General features: G+C 35.7%; 4 protein-coding genes across 5 annotated transcripts; 2 read left to right on the top strand and 2 right to left on the bottom strand.

The window, feature by feature from the left end:
* The first annotated feature begins 259 nt into the window (after nt 1-259).
* ucmaa (upper zone of growth plate and cartilage matrix associated a) lies at nt 260-5165 on the top strand. 2 transcript variants are annotated; one of them, XM_058772098.1, is made up of 5 exons: nt 260-400; nt 1182-1238; nt 1315-1410; nt 3642-3740; nt 4918-5165. In XM_058772098.1, the coding sequence occupies exons 1-5, from the start codon at nt 343-345 to the stop codon at nt 5013-5015; spliced, it is 408 nt and encodes a 135-aa protein (XP_058628081.1). In that variant the 5' UTR covers nt 260-342; the 3' UTR covers nt 5016-5165. The 2 variants fall into 2 exon arrangements, with proteins under 2 accessions (XP_058628081.1, XP_058628080.1); XM_058772097.1 differs by having other exon boundaries at nt 1312-1410.
* Nucleotides 5166-5302: 137 nt separating this feature from the next.
* mcm10 (minichromosome maintenance 10 replication initiation factor) lies at nt 5303-14680 on the bottom strand. Its single transcript, XM_058772096.1, is given in 20 exon segments — nt 5303-6225; nt 6777-6819; nt 6961-7106; nt 7508-7621; nt 7870-7922; nt 7925-8005; nt 8090-8222; nt 8817-9030; nt 9248-9266; nt 9269-9364; nt 10251-10364; nt 10441-10511; nt 10605-10798; nt 11115-11231; nt 12008-12175; nt 12258-12423; nt 13044-13242; nt 13345-13584; nt 13696-13923; nt 14525-14680. Coding segments are annotated over 20 exon segments (2487 nt in total). The 5' UTR covers nt 14532-14680; the 3' UTR covers nt 5303-6141.
* Nucleotides 14681-15375: 695 nt separating this feature from the next.
* nudt5 (nudix (nucleoside diphosphate linked moiety X)-type motif 5) lies at nt 15376-18999 on the bottom strand. Its single transcript, XM_058774179.1, has 10 exons — nt 18857-18999; nt 18623-18723; nt 18251-18318; nt 18011-18063; nt 17816-17923; nt 17096-17191; nt 16491-16592; nt 16350-16358; nt 16223-16276; nt 15376-16114 (listed from the first exon to the last, which is right to left on the bottom strand). The coding sequence occupies exons 2-10, from the start codon at nt 18671-18673 to the stop codon at nt 16005-16007; spliced, it is 651 nt and encodes a 216-aa protein (XP_058630162.1). The 5' UTR covers nt 18674-18723; nt 18857-18999; the 3' UTR covers nt 15376-16004.
* Nucleotides 19000-19093: 94 nt separating this feature from the next.
* On the top strand, nt 19094-24553 carry cdc123 (cell division cycle 123 homolog (S. cerevisiae)). The gene is made up of 13 exons (XM_058774178.1): nt 19094-19263; nt 19678-19749; nt 19833-19893; nt 19978-20010; nt 20095-20190; nt 20281-20387; nt 20502-20550; nt 22742-22817; nt 22945-23067; nt 23156-23184; nt 23341-23469; nt 23591-23728; nt 24296-24553. Exons 1-13 carry the CDS (start codon nt 19190-19192, stop codon nt 24347-24349), a joined length of 1041 nt encoding a protein of 346 aa, XP_058630161.1. The 5' UTR covers nt 19094-19189; the 3' UTR covers nt 24350-24553.
* Nucleotides 24554-25614: the final 1061 nt, after the last annotated feature.

Raw genomic sequence — 25614 nt, 5'->3', positions numbered from 1 at the left:
CTTGATCTGCTGTTCATTTGTTTCATTGGAATGGAAACCTGATGCTAATCTGTAAACCTGCCAGATCGAAAAGGTTGGACAGTAACATTGAGCGATGATAGAAGCTGGTGCGCACACAGACGGACGGTCTGATCAGTGGGTGTGCGCTGGGGTCCGTGTCTTCCTCTCTCGCCCCTCCTGCGTTCCCCTGGGCCAGTGAAATTCCAGCTCCCCCTCCTTTCCTTTGCCTTGCCTCTTCTTTTTCTCTCTCTCTCTCTCACACACACACTTTCTCTCTCTCAGGTCTCAGGACTTTCTGCTGTGGTTCTGGTACCTGCACAAGACACACTCATCTTCTGAAGGATGGCTGGGACTCATACTGTCCTGCTCGCACTGCTGCCCACCGTCCTCATTCTAATTGGTGAGTAACTATTGCCAATCAATACTTTGGGGAGACATTTCCCCCCCCATTAAATGAATTTAAAAAAAAAACAACAGTAGAAGATCATGACGACTCATTTAGATGTTTTTTTTTTATGAATTTTATGCTGTAAATATAGATTAAAATAAAAAGTCTGCTTCAAAAAGTTTCTGCACAATCTTACTTACCATTTAAAAGAGTATTGTGTGATTTAAGATACCAGGGTACTAGATGATTACCACACTCATATACCATGGTATTTTAGGACACATGTCCAAAATGTACTATACAGTAGGTAGGTACAATTATGCTACCATGTCTTTCATTTCATGTGCTTTATACAAAGAATAACTATGAACCACATTTCTCTCACACACACACACACACACACACACACAGTCTGGTCAACTATCCTTGTAGGTACTTCTCCATAGGTGTAATGGTTTTTATACTGTACAAACCGTATTTTCTATCGCCTACACCTAAACCTACCCCTTACAGGAAACTTTGTGCATTTTTACTTTCTCAAAAAAACTCATTCTGTATGATTTATAAGCTTTTGTACCCATGGAGACCTCAATTTAGGTCCCCACCGTTACACAAGTCTCCATGAGTCTGTGTGTATTCAGGTTTAAGTCCCCACCAGGATATAGAAACCTGTACACACACACACACACACACACACACACACACACACACACAGAGTTAGAAGTTATGATCTTAAAAAGTGATTCTTAAAAGACCTGACAGAAAAACTGAAAAGAAAACTCTTTCTCTTTAGTGTTGGCCGGGGTTGAGAGTGCAGCTGTTAAAGATGTAAAAGACAGAAAAGCTCAAGGTGAGTTCCACACACACACACACACACCAAATCCAACTCCCACACACTCTCTTCTCTTACTCCATTGCTTTAGCAGGAGCATCCAAACGAGTTTTCATGCCAGCATCTGATGCCTCAAACTTCTTCAAACGCCGCGGTCGCAGATCCCCAAGAACTTATGAAGAGTACTATGGTGAGTACAATAAAACTCTCCTTTTTTCCATCTCAGTTCTGCTTTTCTCATTATCTTTGTAGGTTTAATCAAAACAAAGAAACAATTACATTCCTAATATGTAGTTTAACAATTAAAGAGCTTAAAGTCGACTTTAAATAATCTCCCATTAAATTGTATTCACATTTAATTTATGCTAATGCACGCCGCAATAGGATACAGATGTGAAGAAATGAGTTAACAGCCTTCTTTAACGTCATTCTCTCAGATATTAGAAGTGTGTTTGCAAATTAACTAGAAGGGACACTAGATTTTGAAGTTACAAAGATTTGAATACATTTTACAAAAAAATACTATTTCAGTCCGTCTACTGCAATTTCTGAGTGAAATTTGTTTCTACACCATTTTTTCATTGTATGACGGTGATTTCAATAATAATAAAAAAAAAACAGAACTGTAAAAGCAATATTTATTACCAAAATGAACAATTTACAGTCTTTATAGCCCCCCCCCCCACTCCTTACCCAGGCCTACTTACTGTAAATATGCAAAAGCCATTAGGAATTCGACCCTAACACAATATGCAAATTTGACCAGACTTCAGCTGAAAAAAACAACTACTATTTAATAAATTAAAAAATGCTAGATGTACATCATGTAAACCTACATTATGTTTCTTAAGCCCACTCAACTTTTTTTTTTTTTTTTAAGTATATAGTTTGTTAAAGTTAGTTATATACTTCGTTATGGAAGCTTATTTCTCCCATGGGCCAAAAATTAAAAAAGGTAACTAAGTTTATATCTATTACTTTTTTTCCTCTCAATTCTAAGAGAAAAAGGTCAAAATTAATAAATACAAATTCAGAATTCTGATTCTTTTCATGGCAATTCTGTGTTTATACCTCAGAGTTTTGACTTTTCTTCTCAATTTAGTGTTTACATCTCAATTTTTTTTTCTGCCATGGAATAAAACTTTTAAAAAGGTTATGACCTTTTCTCACAATTCTAAATTCTCACAATAGTGAGTTTATATATCACAATTTTTACATTTTTCCCCCTCAGAATTCTGAGTTTACATCTCTTTCTTCCTCAGAATTAAGAAAAAAACATTATCTTATTCTGAGTTTACATCTCGCAGTTCTGAGTTTATATCCCAATTATGAGATTTTGACAAAAATGTCAGAATTGTGAGATAAAGTCACAATTACCTTTTTTAATTTTTTGTCTGGAGTCACAAAATTACTCATGAACAACTATTTGAATTTATTCACCAAGTAAAAAATCCAGAGGAAACATGTTTGAATATTATCTTGTACAGTGAGAGGCTCGGAGTCAAAAACATTGGGCTAGAAGGTCCAACAGGACAATATGGAGCAGTGTTCTCTCTCCTACACACACACACACACACACACACACACATACATACATACATACATATGGACACTGCATCAGGCTGTCCTTTACCCTGCCAGCCTACGATTGCAGTAATGAAAGCATGGAAAAGTTTTACTGAAGTGTATTTTAAATTGTCAGCAGTGTGTGTGTGTGATGGTGCAGGAGCAGAAACTGCAGGTTGGAGTTAAAGCAGTTGGGGCTCGAGACTGGAATGTGCAGACTTGAGCTAAACTAACCTCCCTCACGACAGAGAAAGAAAGAGAGTGCTAAACCTAGATTATTTTTGGCACCCAATTTGCTAATATCTGTGAGCTGCTGCCAGCTGGTTTACAGGAGTGTGTGTCACCCTTAAACCTGTTTATGTTGTACAGTCTGGAGCTTTTGAGGACGTCTCTAGAGATGAGAGCAACCGAAAATGTGCAGGATTGCAAGGATAGTAGATGCTTAACTGCTCATATATAATGGTTTCATGAAATCCCAAAGCAATTGCACCTGATATTTGTTCGTTTTGAGATCAGATTTCTAAACTCTATTGAGATTCAAAGGATCTTGAAAAAAAATGGTTTCACGGTTTGCACAAAAATATTAAGCAGCACAACTGTTTAACACTGATAATAATAAGAAATGTCTCTTAAGCAGCAGATCAGCATATTAGAATGATTTCTGAAGGATCATGTGACACTAAAGACTGGAGTAATGATGCTGAAAATTCAGCTTTGCGTCACAGGAATAAATTACAATTTAAAATAGAAAACATTTTTAATTTCAGTATTCAGTATTTTTGATCAAATAAATACAACATTGGTGAGGATTGGAGATTTATGCTAAATTCTATGCTGTTTTTCACTAACTTTTAGCGGAGCAGAAGATGAAGATTGCTGCAAACGAGCGAAGGAGAGAGCACTTAGAGGAACAAACCAACGAATACGAGAACTATTTAGAGGAGGAGCGCGATGGTGAGACCGATTCGCCTGTTTGATTATCTTGGCTTCCAGAAAAGAGAAACATGCTGCTCAAAGCCTCAACAGGATAGAGTTCACAGACAGGACTGCTGGACTAATAAAAGGCTGATGACAGCAGTGCCTCTGAGCCTCTTAGACAGCATTATGATCCAGTACACTAGATTGGTGACAATTGCTTAACTGATTTGGAGGTAAACAAAATATGGTGCAGTAGTTTGAATTTAAATTTGAAAATTAGAATTGAGCACAGAATTCCTTTTTGATAATAATCATAATTGGAAGCAACAAGTCTACATTTATTTTAGACGTAAAAAGAAGTTCACCCAAAACTGAAAATTTGCTCTCCCTCGGGCCATCCAAGATGTAGATGAGTTTGTTTCTTCACCGAAACAGATTAGGAGAAATTTAGCATTACATCACTTGCACACATATGGATCCTCTGCAGTGAATGGGTGCCGTCAGAATGAGAGTCCAAACAGCTGATAAAAAAAATAAATAAAAACAATCACAATACAAATCCACTTACAGTCCATCAGTTAATGTCTTGTGAAACCAAAAGCTGCCAATTTGTAAGAAACAATCCATTTTTAACAGGCTTTTTAACTGGTTTTAATAATGTGTTCTTCAGTGAAAAATTCCATCCCTTGTTGTTCTCTCACATCAAAATCCACCAACATATTTGTTTAGAAATGTTTTGGACTGCTTTAGCTGTGCATATTTCTCTCCTGATCTAGACAAGATGGCTTTTTCATTGGACAAAGTAATCTTATGGACTCATATTTCAGCCAGAAGCAACAGTTTGAAGTTAAAAACTTAAGGCTTAATGAAGGATTTGTTTCTTACAAACACACACAAGATGTTAATTGTCGGACCGGAGTTGTGTGGATTATTGTAATTGTTTTATCAGCTGTTTAGAAACTCATTCTGACGGCACCCATTCACTGCAGAGGATCCATTGGTGAGCAAGTGATGTAATGCTAAATTTTTCCAAATCTGTTCAGATAAAGAAATTCATTTACATATTGAATGGCCTGAAAGAGTGAATTTTCAGCATTTTGTCAATTTTGAGTGAGCTGTTCCTTTAAAAAATGGTTACCTTTTGTCATGTAAAATACAAAAATATTTGAGAAAATAATCCACTGCCAGCTGCTGTCTGTCTTTGTATCAACAGAACAGTACGAGAGGACCAGAGAGAAGAATGAGCAGTGGAGAGAGTTCCACTATGATGGGCAATACCCACGATACCCTCACCACCGCCAGTATGTCTGAGCACATATGAGCACATGCAATGCCTCAGAAAAGTGGATAACCGTCGTTTGAGGGATACTTTCATGACATAATATAATTATTCAAAACATTTAAGCACATAGATTTAAAGTTTTTAATACATGTATAATAAAAGGGTTTGTGTGTTTGGAATGTGACTTTCACCCTGTTCCAATTGCTTATATTTACTCTATTATTGGACCCTTTATCAAAACATTCATGGTTTGTTTATGATTTTAAGATGTTTTCCAAGAGCAACTCTTTATTTCCTTCTTCAGTAATTACATTCAGCTGTCATCTGACCTCCCTTTTTAATAACTTTCAATCTGCACACTTGTATGCCTAAAGCGTCTTTGATTTTCCATATTAGTGAGGATTCGATATAAAACGTACCCACCAGAATTATAAAAAAGGGAAAAGAGAAAGCCAATAAAAGAAAAAAAAAGCAAAAGACCCGACTTTTGCATATATTGCAACATCTTGTAAACTCATAAATACGGTGTATATACAGTAAAAAAACCCAGGTTTGTGCGCCTACAGACGGGATAATAATTCCAAGGCAGTATTTGCTGGCAGCGGAGTGACATTCCTGTGCTGAGAGCTTAGACAGATGGGAAAATGAGGGAGAAAGAAAGATTTATCGACCTTCCTGAGCCACAGTGCCGCTAACCGAATCTCACATGCACCTGACTGACAGGAGAACGACTTCCTGCCACTCCTACTGCTTAAAGAAGAGCACACAGGGGTAATAAAGTTTCAAATATCACTGCGTGCTGGGAGACGGACAAGATTTAGCACTTGTGCCAGTCCCTCCAGTCAAATCAATATGAGAACATTCACAGAAAGTCTATAAAACATGGCAGGTTCCCTCAGTATTGTTTAATTCAGGTGTGCTTGACATGGTTGATATAAAAGTTCACAACTAAAATAATAACAGTACATAAGAATATTTACATTTAAAAAGGCTTGATAGTTTATCTTAAAACAACATATATATAGACAACAGACAAACATTAAGTAACTAAAATCTGATTTTACACTGACCAACACAAATGTAATGATTATGAAGACATAGAAGAGTCCTCTTCTGAGTGAGACTGGGCTCAGGCCACACACTGGACAGCTGACTCTACTTTAAACTGTTGAGGAATTTGGGCTGTTCCTCTCCGCGTGGCAACAGTAGCTCCCCTCCTATTCTGGGTCCCTTTTTCTCCTGTGAAAATGAGAGACAGGTCAAAACACTTGTATGATTATGCCATTAAAAGACAATCTAAATTGTAATAAATATGTTCCAAATACAGTAATAAATTATAGAATAACTGATGACAGAATGTACAAAAAATTAAAATTAAAAAAAATAATAACTCAAGTTAAGTCACCTTTATTTATACAGCACTTTATATAATAAAGATTGTTTCAAAGGAGCTTTACAGGGATAAACAAGAAAATAGTTAAATGATAAACCAATTCTGCTAAAAAGACGGAAATAAAACTACACCAGCTATAACTGAAATAAAAATAAACTAAAAGATATTTAATACAACTGACAAAAGCACAAAAAAATAAATAAATAAAAATAAGGCCAACTCAAAATAATTAAGTACTATAACAGCACTTAACACTAAAATAATGAAGCATAGTTGTGGAGTTTTAGAACATTTAATTCAGTCGTAACTTGTCAAGCAATCAGAATCAAGAAGCCACAATAAAATAACTAAAAATAAGTAAAACAAGAAAACAGTAAAAATTAAATTGACACTGTACCTTTAACATGCCATCTCTCTCCCACTTAAAAAGGCCACAATGGCTAAAATGGAAAGTGACATTTTTATTACAACATGCAATAACAAATATTAATCTAACAGTTAAGTATTAAAATGTCAGTATGTTATCAAACATCTTTTATAAAAAGTAACGTAGAAATAAAGGTACTGCTGCGTCCCCTCACCTGCAGGCTCCATGTGGCATCCGTGCCAGGCAGATCTTTCTCTGACCGCAGGGGCATTTGAAGAAGCGTTTGACGGCGTCGTGCCAGTGGTAGTCGTGTTTCTCTTCCACACAGCGCTCCGCTGGTTTAAAGTGGGTATATTTACACTGCGGGCGAGAGGGGCACATGAACTAAACCGCATAAACAGGCCGTGATTTACAGGTGTAATCAGTCTGAAACCACATAATTGTCTAATTAGCATCTTCGAGAGGTTTGTTTGCCTTTCGTTCCTCTTGAAGAACATTAATTGAGGTATTATGTCACAAATTGTGTTCAAAATTGGTTCATCGTTATGACTTGCTGTGAATAAATACTGATTAGCTACTAATGACGCAGGAGAAATTGTTCTATTTTCATGAGGACCTGAATGAGACATACCCTGTTGGGATTTTCAAGTTGACCACTTGAAAGTCAAAATGCACCCAGTGCTTTTTCTGACCCCTGTTTTGGATTACTCAGCATAAAGCACAGATGCTGAGTCTCTTTAGTTGCAAATTTGTTGACTTACGGTTTTGCAGGTGACTGCTCGACACTTCATCTCCCTAATGCCCTTCATCTTCTCCTCCATCTTCTCTTTTTGCACCAGCGGCTCAAAATACTCCTCCATGGCCCGCTCCTCAATCTAGACACAAGATATTTTGTCAAACATGCAAGAACACTCCAATGGGACATGACTTCCATCATTTCATATCGCATGTGGCAAAAGAAACACTACAGAATCCAAATCAAATAAAGCCATCTGGACAGATCACGCCGAACGCTTTCAAAACAACCACAAGCTCCGCCCACCCACTGTGACATCATTATATATAAAAGCACTGACATTCATATCAAAATACACATGCACTGATGTTCAGCCAAAATACACACCTCTCCCATCATCCAGGAGTTTGAGGACTTGGCGTTGAGGATGCGCTGAAACCCTCCGATTGGATGTACTCTAGCTGTTCCCGCCTCTTTTTCTGAGCTGGCTCCTCCTCCTCACCAGTTGAATTTTCATCTGATACTGCAGATGGGTTTTTAGCAGAATAAGCGTCACAGAGAAAAACATGCAAGCAAACAGTCAATCATAAAACGGATATGTCTGTACCTTTAGGTGTGGAGAGATTGCGCTCCACTCGATCTGCAATGTGATCGCTGTTGGCTCGCTTGCGTTTAACAGCATTCGGGTCGTCTTTAACGATGACTGAGCCTTTACCTTGGAGTTTCCTCACTGCCGCCATCTAAGCAATAAACAATATTATAAACAATTTTATAAATAAACAATATTATGAACAAATTTAATGTTTGTGCTAGAATTCTTCCTGAAAGCATCAATTAGATTGAGGGTTTTCAAACTAGGGACCCTGAGGGGGCTGCAAGGTATTGCTGGGGGTCCGTGGAAAATTATAATTAAGTATATAAAAAAAAAAAAAACTAACAACTCTAGTGATAGCTATTGTATTTAAGAGAAAATTAAAAGATGCATTGCAACAGTTTATTCTTATTGAAATTTTTGATACAAAATAAGAAATGTAAAAATATTTAGTTTATAGTTTATATTATTTTTTTTAATTATATATATATATATATTATTCATAATTTTACAAAAGATAACTATTAATATAAGATGAATTTAAAACTATATAATTTAAGTTGTTTTTAATTTAGTAAATAGTTTGAAGTTAATCAAATGTTTTTACTCTTTATTAATAACATTTTCAGTTTTCATAAATTTCCAGTTAGAAAAAAAAAAAAAAAAAAATACACTATAACAAAATGTTCCAGAATTGAAAATCTTCTTTAACAAATGATGGAACACTTTCCCAAAACAGTACCTTTGCGGCTGAGAGGCCCTTTGATGAAGGTGGAGTCAGATCAAGGAGGATGTCCTCTCCTTCTGAAAAGCCACGGCCCAGTGTGGGCACAGTAGGGCCTGAGAGACGGGACGTGAGGCCAGGCGACCCCTTCGGAACCTCCGAGGCAGCTTTCGGGGAGAGCAAGGCACCCCTGCTTACTTTCGGCTGGGAGGGAGTACTACTCTGGAGCACCCTGGGTAGAGAAGAGCTCATATTTATACATATACTATAGGGACAGGTTAAAGGTCTTGATCATAAGCACAGAGGATTTGCAGTTTACAGAAGTGAGAGCCTATAAATCACCCCAAAAACTCAATAAAATACTAAACAATGTATCAGCTTCCAAATGTAATGCAAAACAAATACAATCAGTAGTTAAAGCACCATTAACTAGAACAAATGCCTCTCACCTCTTCTGAATCTCTTCCGCCTCTTCTTTCGAGCCAACATTCTCTGCTGGTGTTGTTCTTTCTGCTGCTTGAGAAGGTCAGATGCAGATATAGACTGAACTGAAGATCCTGCAACAGCTAAATTAAATAAAGGCAAGTTTGAGATTAAATTTGCATGGTTATTAGTATGCACTGAGGCCATACACAGGGTTTCTGTAGGTTTTGTGAAGGTACATTTCAAGGGAGAGTTCATGCAGAAAAGTATTGCCATGTTTTCCAGTGGAAATGTCTAAAGATATGTAAATTAAAATACAAATTTTTGAGAAGCAAAATGACAAAAGTCGTCGTCTTGCTTTGTTTTCTGAAAAATCAACTTTCTTAAAACAAGGTTTTCATACATATCTATTTTTTTATGCCATGACGACTTCACAAGTGCAAGATTTTCTGCTCTGATTTAGTACCTTTTTGCCTTAATTTGTATAACTTTAAGACCCAAAGAAACCCTGCTTATATTCCAGTGACATAAATGCGCTTGCTTTTGGTTTATTTCTTTGCATGACAATTGTGGGGTGGCATTCGGCAGACATCTGCTGGCCCAAAACAATACTGCAGCATCAGAGAACAATCACAGTTAATAGAAGTGCAATCAGTAGCGCTCAAATTTACATTACATTAAATGCATAAAATTACATAAAAAGCATGAAAACCAACAGTGTTTGATGTCAAATCTAGTGTGATGGACTATAGTTTGAATATGCACAAGCGTAAATGAGATTTGAAGTTATCTCACAGGTTTGGAACAACATAAGTGAGTAAATTATAGGGCTGGGCGATATATCGCATGCGCATCTCATCAGTAAAGCCGGTTTCTTGATTAGCAGTAAATCTCCATCACCTGTTTTCACCTGTTTGAAAACAGGTGATGGAGATTTACCGCTAATCAAGGAACCGGCTTTACTGACGAGATGCGCATGCATATCGCATGAGATATCACCCAGCCCTAATAAATTATCCCTTTAATTACCTGTATTCTTGGCTTGTCCTAAGTGTTTCTTAATATTAAGCGATCCAGGCGTCGGCATGGTCATCAGGCCTTTGAAGTCATCTGAACAGCCCAACACCTCACCTGAATTCAGAACTACATGAAGACTTGATTAGACAACATGAACGCCAGCAATTTGAAAAAAAACAACAAAAAAAACAAACAAGTTTACCAAGTTTCTTAGTTGGGATGGAAGCCAAAACAGACTGTATTGTGGGTTGTTTTTTTGGCTGTGGGGCAGACCTGTCGAAATAAAAGATTCATGCAATAATTTTAGGGTTTGGGTGGATTTAAAGGGAGGTGACGGTCATAAAAAGAGGCAGTGAGTGAACTCACATTGAGGGTGCACAAGCGAGCGAGGACATGCCCGCATAGTGGAAATCAGATTGGCACAGGCGCTCCCTCAAACTGCCCCGCCCCCTTCCTTTGCCAGGGGCGGAGCCTGTGAAGCTGGACTGAAGCTCAGATCTCTTCGAGCTCATTTTCTTGTACTGGGCTTTAACGTGATACTGGCAGTACTGGCATTCATACTGTTAAAGCAAACAGTAATAATGAATTGGGTGATTGTGAATTACTGCAGTAAAGGTCATTGCACACCGAGTACAAAATTTTCGTCTGAAATTTCCACACGTTAAAAAATAAATAAGACCTCATGTTATGTCAATCACGTTTTCACACTGCCTCCGAAACTTCCGTCAAAAAAAAATTCGGATCAGGTTCGATTTTCCGCGTTTTCGCATCTATAGCATGCATTTGATAGGAAAGGATGATGAATACGAAAAAACGTACGCGAAAATTTCGGACTTGGTGTGCAATGACCTTAAAGCATGATGTTTGGAGACTCACCAAGTTGACTAGCTGAGTGCAAGAGTCTCCGTTCTTCTTTTTAGCCTTGCAAGTGCCGAAGTCCATGGCTTCTCCCACTATAAGGACCTTCTGTGGGTGATCCACTGTCAGGCAGAGCTGGAGAAAACAAACATATACCACATTACTGTCATTAACATGAACATGCAATGTTGTTCTCAACCTGTTTTACTTTCATTTGGATTTAAAAAGGGGTTATGTACAATATTATTTTTAGTATTTATATACTGTTACTTTAGTATTTATATTTTATAATTGTATTTATTAACACTTGGAATTACATTTTATTTTTATATTTTTAATTTAAATTTAGTAATTTTGTCATGTGCTTTTTTTCAATTTAAATTACTTTTTAAGGATATTAATATTTAGCTTTATTGAATTTATTTTAATTGCAGTCGTTTTAGAACTTTTTATTTATTAAAAAAAAAGTATATTTAATATTTATATTTTATTTCAGCTTTATTTTAAATATCAAATATTATTTTTAGTCATTTGTGATAACTACAGTGGTATTCTTGCTTTATATTACAGTATAAAGAAATGATTGTTGTACATTAAATAAGACTTGCTAACATAAACCGAAAAGGAAAGATGTCTGAGAGGTAGAAAAAGTGATTATATTTTAATGAACAATTCAGGTAAAATGTTTTCTGTGGAATAAGTTGCACAGTTGAATGGTTCACAATTAGATCAGGAATTTAACAAAAGTAAAAAGGGTCAATTTTGACGTAATGCTTAAAAAAATAAATCAAGTTAACATTATTGTAACATTAAATTATTTTAGTTCCAGTCAATCAGTTAGTAAGGATGCAAATAGTCTTATTGTTTTTAAAGATAAAACATTTGACATTGAGAGGTTTTATGAGACAAACCTCATTGGAACCATCCTTGTTCTTCATTGGGTTGGGATTGAGGACGCCAATCACTGTCCCAGTGTCAGTCTTCCACAGATCTGTGTGAACAGACCCAAACAGGAAGAGAGACACATTCACTTCCAGATTATGAAGATCATTCAGCTTCCAGATGCTGAAGGTTTTGCCCTACAAAAAAGAACAAGCATGTAGGCGAATATACAATATTTAATATACAGAATATGAGATCTCAGATATGATGGTCCCTTACATTGTTTTTGCTCTGTGGGGTGATTTTATTTATCACCACTGCAAAAGTGACCCAGTCACTGTCCTCTAAATTGTCCCTGGCCAGTCGATCAGGTAACTGAGAGAGCTTGATCAGTTTGCGGCTGGCCATTTTTTGCTCAATGTCTATGGAAGACAAACGTGGATTCCTACAGGAAAATATAACACATTCTGTTTTTGTTTTTTTTAAAATAGTAAGAGAAATAAATCTCAAATATATATTTACACTACTGGTCAAATGTCTGGAATAATTATGATTTTTTTTAAATGTTTTTGAAAAGTCTCATGCTCACGATGCCTGCATTTATTTGATGAAAAATACAGTAAAAACAGTAATATTGTGCAATTTTAGTGCCTTCAGTGTCATATGATCCTTCAGAAATCATTCTAATATGCTGATTTGCTGATCAATTATTATTGGTGCTTAAGTATTAAGTACAGTACTTGCTATTTAACATTTAAAACTTATTTTTATGCAAACGTGAATAATATCTTTAAAGTCACTTTTGATCAATTTAATGCATGTTTGGAAAATAAAGTTGTCATTTTTATTTTTTATTTACCCCAAACTTTAGAATGGTAGCGTATCACAGTTCCCACAAAAGTATTAAGCAGCAAAAACAGTTTTCAATATCGCTAATAATATTATGAGAAATGTTTCTTGAGCACCAAATCAGCATATTAGAATAACTTCAAAACTTAAATTATTTATTTTCCATATAATTAAATCAATTAGAGGAATATTATTCATTTCAACAAGCCCACTGACCTAAGTCTAAGGCCTGAGAACTTCTCCACAGCAACCGCTTGACTGACAGATGAACGAGGCGTGGCCTGACGCACGGTGGGAGGAGTCTTGAGAGGCGGCGGTGACTTTAAAGTGCTGTTTACTATTGCACTCTCTCTTATTGGCTGAGACTTGCAGTTGCTCATACTCCGGCCAATAGGAGTCTGCTTCTCTGAGACACCTTGTTTACAAAAAAAAAAAGTTTTATTAAAAGTTCAAATGATTTTCATGTATTTGAAACATTTCTATTTTTGAAAGCAAAAAGAATCACTCCAGCATGCACCTGCTTTGGGTTGGCGGGCCGTCCTCTGCTTGTTTTTCAGCTTTGCTGTGACATCTGATGGAGGCGAGCCATCGCTGTCCCGCCGTGTTGGTGGGGGAGTTTTCGAAGGTGGTGTTGTTAAGGTTTTAGTGCTAGTCTGTCTCTGGACGGAGGGTTTGTTTTCAGGCTTTGTGGTTTTCTGTGAGGCCTCCAGCTGCTGCTGTAGTTTTTGCATCTTCTGCTGCATTAATTTCAGCTCAGCTGGAAGACAAACACACTCATGATCAGCACACAACAACACAAGCATAACTTGGCTGCTTACACCTATGCATACATATGCACATGTAGCCTAGAATAACTACAGAGCTTTACCCTCTATATCATCCTTTGACTTATTCAAGTCACTGTCCCCTTCAGCTGAGCTGGATTTCCCAGGTGTCACGTCTTCTTCCTCTTCCGGCTCAATATAGGGATCACCATCATCATCCTCATCGAAGAGGTCGTCTAGATCGCCACTGCCCTCTCCAGCGGCGGGCGTCTCCTGTTCCTGGCTCTCGCTCTCCGCAAATAAAGACAGCAACATGTCCAGATTCTCCTCCTCTGATGTCAGATACATGAACGCAGATTCATTTAACCGAATTACATAGTACAGAATCACTAAATATTACAAAATCTACATTTACATGCTCATATATATAGATATATACTATTATAGTATAATATAATAAACTTCACTTTCAGCAAATTTACAACATATAACATTTAGTAAGGATCACATATAATACACCATATATAGAACAGTACAATAGACATTGATTAAATATATCAGTATAACTATGCTATACACTTAGTACTACACATGCACAACATTTAAAATATACGATCAGATAAAGTACAGAATAATAATATAGTTAAAACTGTATGGCAAATAAGCAACAACAGCATACAAAAGAACTTGCACTAGACAAACTTAACAATAAATTAAACTTATTATATCATGATATACATTATGAACCATTTAGTGATACGGCAAAATCAGACATTATATTTTGCTAACAGTTAACGTTAGGTAACAGAGATTTAAACGTCTTGCTTCACCAGGAATTAGAGGAACTTACATTTCTCAACTAACTTAACTATGTTTTACTCAACAGAGTAATTAACTAGCCTAGAATTTGTACTGATATGCTGCTGAGCTTACCTGTCATTTTGATTCCGATCGCTTTTATTCGCTTTGTTTTTAAACGAAAGCGATTAAATATCTCTGCGCTGGATCAGACGTACAGCCTGTTGTTTCAATGTTGGCGCGAAAAATGTTTCATATTCAGGACCCCAGAACTACGTCACTTTTTCAGGCGAACTTCGTGCCTGTCCAAAACAAAATAGTAATATTTAAGAAAAAGCTAGCCTGCGTCCCAGTGTGCATACTATCCATACTAAATTCTATGTGATATAAATTTCAATACTATTTAGGGCACATAGGGTGGATAGTGTGCACATTGGGACGCAGGGCTAGTTTATACAGTTGTACAAAAAAAATAAAAAAAATAAAAATTAACAAAAAAATTGCGTAAAGCTTTTGTTAAAAACAAAACAACAAAAAATCTTTCACTCTTTATTACATTTTCAGATCTGGTCTATCGCAAAAACATTTTAATCCACGCTTAATTTGGTTCCAGTCAAAAATATTGTTTGTTCCGGAGGTGTGTTCTTGATATAAGATTCAAAGGTTACTTTTTGCTTTGATAGACTTATAAAAGTGAAATTTTGAATCAAATTATTAGTTACTATGAAGTAAACATAAAAATAAATACATGAAATATTTATAATTAATTGTTTACATAACTGTATTGATTTCTTTATTCATTACATTAAATGTAAATTATAAATGTTTAGAAATATACAAGCACCGAGTTGTAAGATGTGCATGCGACCAATAAACTCAAGAAAGAAATCTAGAGTTGTGTTTGGCAATTTATTTGGATTACACTCTTATTAAACATGTGCACATATACAGATCTATAGGAACAAAAAGTTAGAACCACAAACAAATGCAGAAATTTAAACTGTCAAATTTATTAGATAAAAAATTAATACAGTTATCCAGGTACACAGCATTGCATATGCATCCTCCAGCATAAACTGTAAAGTTTTGGAATTACCTGCATATTGCAGTCCTGTAGACAATTGGATGCCCGATATCAAATGTAATAATCTACTGACCATATGTCATAGATGGATACAGTACATCAAAAATCCCCTTTTGAGTCAGTTTTACAAGATTTATTCCAAGTTCTGATCATAAAACAAAATACCTTTCCTATAGAGAGAGTCTTTTTGTGACACTTACTGTATAACCTATAAATATAGTTTTATTATATTTTTATGGATTTCTTTTGTTATTACAGGCCAACAGCAGATAGGACATACTCAAAAAAATTCACAGAATAGACCTACACTTTTAGTTTGGTGAGTTCCTATATATTCATATAATTAATAATGAATTGTAAAACTGTGCAAACACTGAGTACCTCTAAATTAAGTACTGTTAGTTTATTAGGAATGTTCAGGCAACTGTTATAAAACACTAAGGCCATGGTCAAGTATTGGTAGATTTCATCACTTTGCTGAGCTCACGACAGTCTGTCTTTAGTGTACTCCAGGTGACAGATTTGTGCACCTCACTGCTTCAGCACAGGCAACTCTCTGGGTTTAAAGAAGGCCTGCGACATTCCCATAGCATAAATATACACCTTGGAGTCCACCACTATTTTCTCTTTCTGCAGCAGCTCTATATATATAACAAAGAGGAACAATGACAGTTTATAACATCAAAGCAAAACCTAACATTTTGAATAAAAATCATACTAAAAAAATTTAGATCAAAAAGATCACCCACCATCAATTTTTTGCTGAAATTCATCCAGAGGTAGAAGAATAACCTCCACAAATTCTAAAAGACAAACATTAAAATACCTTTAGGGGGAAAAAAGTACAATGGTGACTTTATGTAAAAATATACATACCTCCATCACCTAGACATGCACAATGGGAAAAAAAAAGAAAAGGAAAGTTTTGCTTAGCATTCATTTAAAACACAACATGGATGTATAAATTATTCTGTGATAAAATAATAATAAAGTGCTTCTTGATGCTTCTTCACTTACCCAGCTGCTGAGTGGGGTTTATATTTTCACTGTCATCTCCATTGATATGTACCATCACCATCTGTGTGGTGCAGTTAGACAAGCCCGGGTCTAAACATGTGACTAAAAGACATGGGAATGAGACATTAAAATATTTTCATTTATATGTGACCCTGGACCACAAAACCAGTCTCAAGTCGCTGGGGTATATTTGTAGCAATAGCCAAAAATACATTGTATGGGTCAAAATTATCCATTTTTCTTTTATGCCAAAAATCATTAGGATATTAAGTAAAGATCATGTTCCATGAAGATATTTTGTAAATTTCTTACTGTAAATATATCAAAACTTAATTTTTGATTAGTAATATGCTTTGCTAAGAACTTAATTTGGACAACTTTAAAGGTGATTTTCTCAATATTTTGATTTGTTTGCATCCTCACGATTCCAGATTTTCAAATAGTTGTATCTCGGCCAAATATCGTCCGATATCCTAACAAACCATACATCAATATTCAGCTTTCAGATGATGTACAAATCTCAATTTCTCACTTAAGACTGGTTTTGTGGTCCAGGGTCACATATACATTTTGTCAGGCATCCACACACATTACAGCAGCTGTACCTGGAGTGACGCCCACTACCTCCCCTTTGTAACCAGTTTCCTCCTTTAGTTCTCTCAAAGCAGCAGTTTCAACAGTTTCATTGTCATCAATCAGACCTGAAATATTCATGCACAGAGAATGATCAACAACTACACGACCATGCATCATATTTGCTAATTGTTTCTTACAAATTGTGGGGTAACCGATTCAAAAAGTGTCTGTTTTGCTTAAGCTCATCACACTTTCTCACAAAATATGATGCATTTTGTAGCATTTTTACTTTTGACAACCATTTATATTTAGAAGTTTCACATTATCCCTTAATCACCAGAAAAACTGGTACAGAGATATGATTCCCATCTTCCTCTGAGCCAGATTACAGTTTCTTTAATTCTCTGTTGATTATCATGTATGAATTATTCTGAAGACATTATTTTATGCCTAATCCTGATTTCCACTTTTCCAGTCCTTTGCAGATTGCAAGTTAAATTATACACTTTAAATAATTATGACTTCTTCACTTCTTTTATTTTTATAAGTGCATTAAAGCTGATATATAATTTAAAAAAAAGTTCTTATTTAAAAATCATTCTTATTTGGTGAAAAAAAAAAGGTTTTTATTGATTTTTTTTTAAACTCCGCATCATAAAATTACGTAATATTTTTGCAAATCGGCAGATTTTTTTTTTCAAGATGCATGGCTGTGCTATTATATGTTATATTTTATATCATCATCAGACCTGCAGGAAACTCCAGTGTGTTGCATCCCATGGGTGGACGAAACTGCTTCACCATTACAACACAGTCTTTATGTAGAGTCCTCTTCAGAAGGGCTATCATTGCTACACCTTCAGATAAATCCAAACATATGAATAATTTTAGAGCATTAAAGCATACAAATTGATTTAAATAAGAGTGCATGAGACTGTAGACACCATCAGCTGCACTGTTGGCGACTCGGGTCGTTCTCTTTGCCGTTTCCCATGTTCTAAGGAGACAAAATTTCACAAAAATATGCATACAGATCACTTCCTGAAGATTTTAATAAATAATCACACAAACAATGTTTTAGGTTGACTGGCAGAAAGCAAGAATAAACAAGATCATTCCAATCAGTGGTATCATGTCCACTCAGTTCAGAAGTCAAAGGTCACACATCATTCACAGATCAATACCTGGTGCTTCCAGATGGATCCACATACGTGGTCTTCTCAAGCTTCACCCATTTTCCACTCGCTATCAGCTAAAAACACATTATTCATAAGTTTACACTACATAAATTTGTACTTTAAGCACAACACATGAGAATTACATTATTTCAAAGGGACAGTTTGCACAAAAAAATTAACCTTCATGTTGTGCCTTTTGCATATGATTTTATTTTTCTCTGTGAAAAACAAGCAATGCAATGGCAGTTTGACAGTCTCAGGCATCATTCACTTCATGGAATAATGCACTATAGCAAGAAACTCACAGGTTTGGAACAACCTGAGGGTGAGCAAAGGATGACAGTATTTGTGGACTATCACTTTAAGACAGATTCTTACCTCCTCTTTGATGACATGAGGTTCACTAGTCGCTTTCTTCGGAGAGCTCATGTTGTGCTGGCGATCAGTGATGTTTAAGCTCTGGAACAGCTACAGTAATTCTGCACGTACAACAGAAATTACGTTACAGGGCGCATGATGTTTCTATAATGACCACAGTCTGTTTCAGTTTAGTTAATACATAAAAAGTAACGGGAGATCATTCCAAGTCGTTTCAATCAGCGGAGAACGTACCTGAGAAATCAAATGTCAAAAAAAGTCACAAGTGATCTATCCAGTTTAGTTAGTTTTCATCCAAATAGTCACATGTTCAGTAAGTATCTGCCTACTTGTGTGCCGCTAAAATAGTTCCTCCGGGTTATCGTTGTATACGTTATATTGTCAACCTGACCACAAATATTCAATAAAAACTAATATAATTGAACCCAGACTTCCCTTGAAGTATTAAAATACAGCTTCGTTTCAAAACAAAGCACGGTTGTAAACCGGAACTGTAGTTATTGGTACTTTCGTTATGCCGGAATGTTTTTGAGGTTGCGCAGATTACCAGTGTAAGTTTTAGGCAGCATGAAGAAAGAACAGGTTGTAAACTGTCAGTTTTCTGTTTGGTATCCTTTATTCAAGAAACACACTATTAAGAGGTAAGAGAGTTATCTGCACAGTCTGATAATATATAATGATCGGGGAAACTCAGGAAGTCCACAAAATCGTGCGTTAGCAATGGCTTTAATATGATTACATCACTGTACCATGTACATTTTTCTTAATATACAAACTCAAAGATTTTAAGCTTCGTTATAGTACATTATATATAGGACGATATAGGAAAATGATGCACTATAAGATTAAATATGATTACATTGCTGTACTATTTATATTTTTTCTTACTATATAAACTCAAGGATTGTAAGCTTTGTTATAGCACATTATATATAGGAAAATTAAGCACTATGAGATTAAAATATTTGATTTTGAGATTAATTAGTTATCTGTGCTGTTAATATAGTTATGTCAGTGCTGTTGTAATTAAGTGTGGTTATTTTCTCTTTTACCAGCTTGATTCTACCTATACCTCAAAATGTAATCGATTATTTATTAGATGACGGGACACTTGTGGTTTCTGGCAGGTGAGATTTGGTATTGAATAAATTATAATTATTTCTGTTGTTACCTGGTTATTGAATAAATATCTGATTGTCTCTGTTTATAGTGAGAACAACAATTCGCAAACACAGATCAATAACAGTGACTCGGATGAGGAGGACGTTCAGGTATGTGTGTGGCTGTGTGAAATACATTGAGATATATCTTAAACAACTCAACTATTTTCCTGATCTCACGCTTTTGGTTTCCAGTGGACTGATGATGAAACTACAACAGCAGTTACGGTGTGTCTCTTTCCTCTCAGCCAATCAAAGCACAGCTGATGTCTTACACTTGTACAGGTACTAAATTGTGTGAATCTTCTTCAGGCCCCAGAATTCCCGGAGTTCAACATAAAGGTGCAAGAGGCAATAAACGTTCTAGGTGGGTGCGTCTTCCCAAAACTGAACTGGAGTGCCCCTCGGGTGAGAAGATTTTACTTACGATCACATTTCATTCACATTAATATATATATAATACTCACAATATCCTTCATCTTTCTGTGTTCCTCTCAGGATGCTAACTGGATTGCTCTGAACAGTTCCTTACAGTGTCAGAGTCTAAGCGACATCTTCCTCCTTTTCAAAAGTTCAGATTTCATCACGCATGACCTCACACAGCCGTAAGTATCCCGCACGAATGCTGATATTCTCAGTTCCCATCATGCCCTATGCGATGGGGGTTTTCTTCTCAAGAAATTCAAGTTGAAGTAATAATTGTGTACCTCCTTTGGCAGATTCCTCCATTGTAGTGATGATTCTCCAGACCCAACCATAAACTATGAGGTACAGAATCACAATAAAACAGCTAAACATACTCATACATACTCAAGATAATATAACTGTAATATAAAACAATATGGTATACAGTCATGGCCAAAAATATCGGCACCCTTGGTAAATATGATCAAAGAAGGCTGTGAAAATTAATCTGCATTGTTAATCCTTTTGATCTTTTATTTAAAAAATTCAAAAATCTAACCTTTCATTGGATAATAAGAATTTAAAATGGGGGGAAATATCATTATGAAATAAATGTTTTTCTCAAATACACATTGGACACAATTATTGGCACCCCTAGAAATTCTTATGAGTAAAATATCTCTGAAGTATATTCCCTTTCATATTCACAATTTTGAGCACTCCAGGGTGATTATGAACATGAAATTATCCAGCTATGGCTTCCTGTTTCACAGAAATATAAATAGGAGGGAAAACAAAGCCCAAATTCCCTTAATCATCCATCACAATGAGAAAAACCAAAGAATATATTTCTGATGTGAAGCAAAAGATAATTGAGCTTCACAAATTAGTGAAGTGGCTTTAAGAAAAGAGCTAGAGCAGTGAAAATTCCCATTTCCACCATCAGGGCAATAATTAAGAATTTCCAATCAACATAAAATGTTATGAAACTGCCTGGAAGAGGACGTGTGTCTATATCGTCCTAATGCACGGTGAGAAGGAGAGTTTGAGTGGCTAAAGACTCTCCGGTGATCACAGCTGGAGAATTGCCGAAAATAGTTGAGTCTCGGGGTCAGAAAACTAAAAAAAATTGTCAAACAGCACCTACATCACCACATGTTGTTTGGGAGGGTTTCAAGAAAAATTCTCCTCGCTCATCCAAAAACAAACTCCAGCATATTCAGTTATCAGACACGACTGGAACTTCAAATGGGACTTACTTCTATGGTCAGATGAAACTAAAAAATGAGCTTTTTAGCAGCAAGCACTCAAGATGGGTTTGGTGAACACAGGGATAAAAAGTACCCCATGTGTACAATGAAATATACTGCTGTATTTTTGATGTTGTGGGCCTATATTTCTGCTGGAGGTCCTGGACATCTTGTTTAGACACATGGCATCATGGATTCTATCAAATACCAACAGATAAAAAATCAATAAGTGACTGACTCTGTTAGAAATCTTATAATGGGCCATGTTTGGATCTTCCAACCGTACAATAATCTAAACACAAACCTCAAAAACAACACAAAAATGGGTCACTGAGCACAAAACCAAGCTTCTGCTGGCCATTCCAGTCCTCTGATCTGCACCCTGTAAAAATGAGAGAGATGAACTGAAGAGAAGAAGCACCATCATGGAGCTGTGAATCTAAAGGGTCTGGAGAGATTCTGGATGAAGGAATGGTCTCTGATCTCTTGGCAGGTGTTCTCTAACCTCATCAGGCATTATAGGAGAAAATGTAGAGCTGTTAAACTGGCAAATGGAGGTTTCAAAAAGTATTGAATAAAAGGGTGCCATTAATTGTGGCCAATGTGTGTTAGAGAAAAATATTTATTTCATAATGATATTTCCCCCCATTTTAAATTCTTATTATCCAATGAAAGGTTAGATTTTTGTGATTTTTTTTAAATAAATGATCAAAAGGATTAACAATTCAGATTAATTTTAACTGCCTTCTTTGATCATATTTACCAAGGGTGCCGATATTTTTGTCCATGACTGTATTACCAAACAAGTGCTGTTCTTTTGGACTTTCAGTTAATCAGAGAATCCTGAAAAAATTTATTACAATTTCCACAAAAAATTTTAAGCAGAAAAATTGTTTAACATTGATAATAAGATTTTTTTCTTGAGCAGCAAATAAGCATATTAGAATGATTTCTGAATGATCATGTGACGCTGAATACTGAAGTAATAACTGATTTGCATCACAGGAACAAATTGCATTTTAAAACGTATATAAATTGAAAAGGGTTATTTAAAACTGTAATAATATTTCACAATATTACAGGTTTGCTGTATTTTTTCAAATAAATGTAAAAGAGTAAAGACTTCTTTAAAAAAAATAAAATAAAATGAAACAAATCTTACTGACCCCAAACTTTTGAACAATAGTGTGTATATTATATTATTATGTCATAATGAGACCTGATGAACAACCCTTAAATATCTCCCAAATAAATAAATATTACTGCATAATATGTTGTTACTCTGTGGGACTTACTTTGTGCAGTTGGTGTTGAGAAAATGGAGCGAGCTCATTCCAGGAGCGGAATTCCGCTGTTTTGTGAAAGAAAACAAAGTAATTGGTATGAAAATTGTGCATTTGTTAACCTGATTTGTGAATAAATTAATGTATTGTATTATGTGTGTAATGCCATGGAAGTATAACATTTCAAACAATTTCTACATACTGAGATCAAGTCTGTTTTTTAGCGATCAGTCAGAGAGATTACACACAGCATTACCAGCATGTCGCCAAACAAGAGGCCAGCATCTCCTCCTCTATACTGGAATTCTTTGGAGATCACATCCAATACCAGTTCCCAGATGAGGACTGTAAGTGTATCAATGTGTATCAAAAAAAGTCTTGTTTTTAAAAAGTTACATATGTGCGTTAATAATGTTCTTTCTTTATTTTTTTTAGTCGTCCTGGACTTGTACAGAGATTGCTCAGTAAGTTTTTATGAATGCAAATTTCACATTTAAATGTGTCATTTACTTACTGTATAGCAATGCACATGTATCTCCAATGCAAGCCTGTTGTTGTAAACAGGTTTGAGTTGAATCTTTAATAAGTATGAAGATAATTGAAAGTTTGTCTTTCTAAAGGGGCGTGTGTGGTTGATTGACTTCAACCCGTTTGGTGAAGTAACAGACTCTTTGCTTTTCACGTGGGAGGAGCTAACATCTGGCAAAAATCTCACAGCCAGTCAAACGCAAGAAGACACGACACTGCAGGTAGTTCATACTTTGTAAATGATACACATTTTTCTTCAAACCCTTTTCATACGCATTGCACTGCCTGCATTTTAGACAAATGTGCTGCTGTATTAACGCCACGCATCTTGTATTTTATTAGGACGGACCTGCATTCCGTTACACCACCAGTGAAGTCACTGTGCAGCCCAGCCCATGTCTGTCCTACAGAATCCCACGAGACTTCCTGGACCTGACCACAGGGGAAGATGCCTATAAGCTCATTGATTTTCTTAAGCTGGTGAGTGAGATAGGGATGAAAACAACAGAGACAAGGACCTCTGTAGAAAAAGCAGAATGCAGTTGTCAGCCCTGTTTTAAAATGTAAACTATGAATATTTTCACACATACTGTAGTTCTGTATTTAGTAACCCAAGTGAATCGCTTAAAGGAATAGTTCATCCAAAAATGTACTCACCAGTCAGACCTTCCAGGATGTAGAAGAGTGTTTTTCACTGGAACAGATGTATGAGAAATGTAGCGTCACATCACTTGCTCACCAATGGATCCTCTGCAGTGAATGGGTGCCGTCAGCATGAGAGTCCAAACAGCTGATAAAAACATCACAATAATCCACAAGTTTTCACTTCACAAGATGTTAACTGATGGACTGGAGTCGTGTGGATTATTGTGATGTTTTTATCAGCTGTTTGGACTCTCATTCTGATGGCACCCATTCACTACAGAGCATCCATTGGTGAGCAAGTGATTTGATGCTACAATTCTCTAAATCTTTTTTGAAGAATTTTTCACTGTGGCCAGTTTTTCTGATTTTAAACTTATTTCTTTCCATTCTCTGTAATTGCAGAAGAAGGGTCAGCAGGAAGAGGAGGAGTCTGATGAAGAAGGGGAGGAACCTTAGTAGTTTGCTACTGCCTCCCGGAGTTTACTTCCAATCCTGCTTGAATAGACCTGCCTGTATTTTTCAAGTAAATTGGAAAATGTTGATTGGCTACTTCAGGGTTAAAATTAAATTGAGGTACCAAACTTTGTAGAAAGCTCTCCTTGCTGTATAGAATGGGATGTGTACTTACCAATAAAGCCCCTGTCAAATGCTCAGATAATATACAAGCTTCTGTGTTGCAGAAGACATTTTTATACTTTCTATCTGGAGTAGTGCTCATACACGTAAATTCAAAGTGCAACAGATTTAAAACTGTTATGAAGTAATAAAGTTTTAATTTTTTTTTTTTCTGTGTAAATTATACCATCTTATAATTTAGTATCTCCATAATAACACCAAACTAAATTTAGTTTTCAACCGCTTTTTCAGCATCCACGTGGGGGCGCCAAATACTAAACTTTGTGTACAGGAGCAATCTAATTGGAAAATAAATTTTACTTTAATTCCTAGGCATTCAAAACGAATGGAATTTAATAAAATCTTAAAACAGCATATAAATCTGTATAGGGCATATATCACCCATTTCTAATTCTTTGCTCAGCTTTAAAATACTTTAATCTCAAGAAATTGCTAATTGGCACCTGTATAAAATCATTTTTAAAATCCTTATCTGGTAATCACAAATGATTAAAAATGAATTGGTCAAAAGATTTGGGAACCCTGTTAATTACAGTCTTGATTTAAATACAGGAATACACAATATTTTTTAACACTTTACAATAAGGTTCTGTACATTCATGTTAGTTGATACAATATATAGCTGTTGATTAATGTTAAATTACACATACTAATACATTTTTAACACTTAAAGTTGTATAAATTAACATTAGTAAATCAATCATGAACTAACATGAATTTTACAATAAACAGTAGCATAATTATATATAATAATAATTATAATAACTTGTTACATTTATATAGCGCTTTTCTAGGCACTCGAAGCACTTTACATAGTAAGGGGAAAATATATTACGTTAACATGTTTGAAACATGTTCATTGTTGTTACTTGTGTGATTCTTAATGCATTTACTAAAATTAACCAATTAAACCATGTTGTAAATATTGTTACCGAATATTCTTTCTCCCCAAAAGTTCTCTCACTTTGGTGTATTTGCACTCAAATTAATGTAATAGGACAAACAAGATGTTCATTTGAATTCAACTAGCAACAAATGAACAGCTACCAGTGAGCCCTGCACATCAAGGTGTCTTCATTAGCACT

Source organism: Onychostoma macrolepis, chromosome 04 (assembly GCF_012432095.1).
Source record: "Onychostoma macrolepis isolate SWU-2019 chromosome 04, ASM1243209v1, whole genome shotgun sequence".
In the NCBI taxonomy this organism is placed as follows: domain Eukaryota; kingdom Metazoa; phylum Chordata; class Actinopteri; order Cypriniformes; family Cyprinidae; genus Onychostoma; species Onychostoma macrolepis.
Note: the sequence above shows the minus strand (reverse complement) of the source record. Positions and strands in the feature narration are given on the sequence as shown.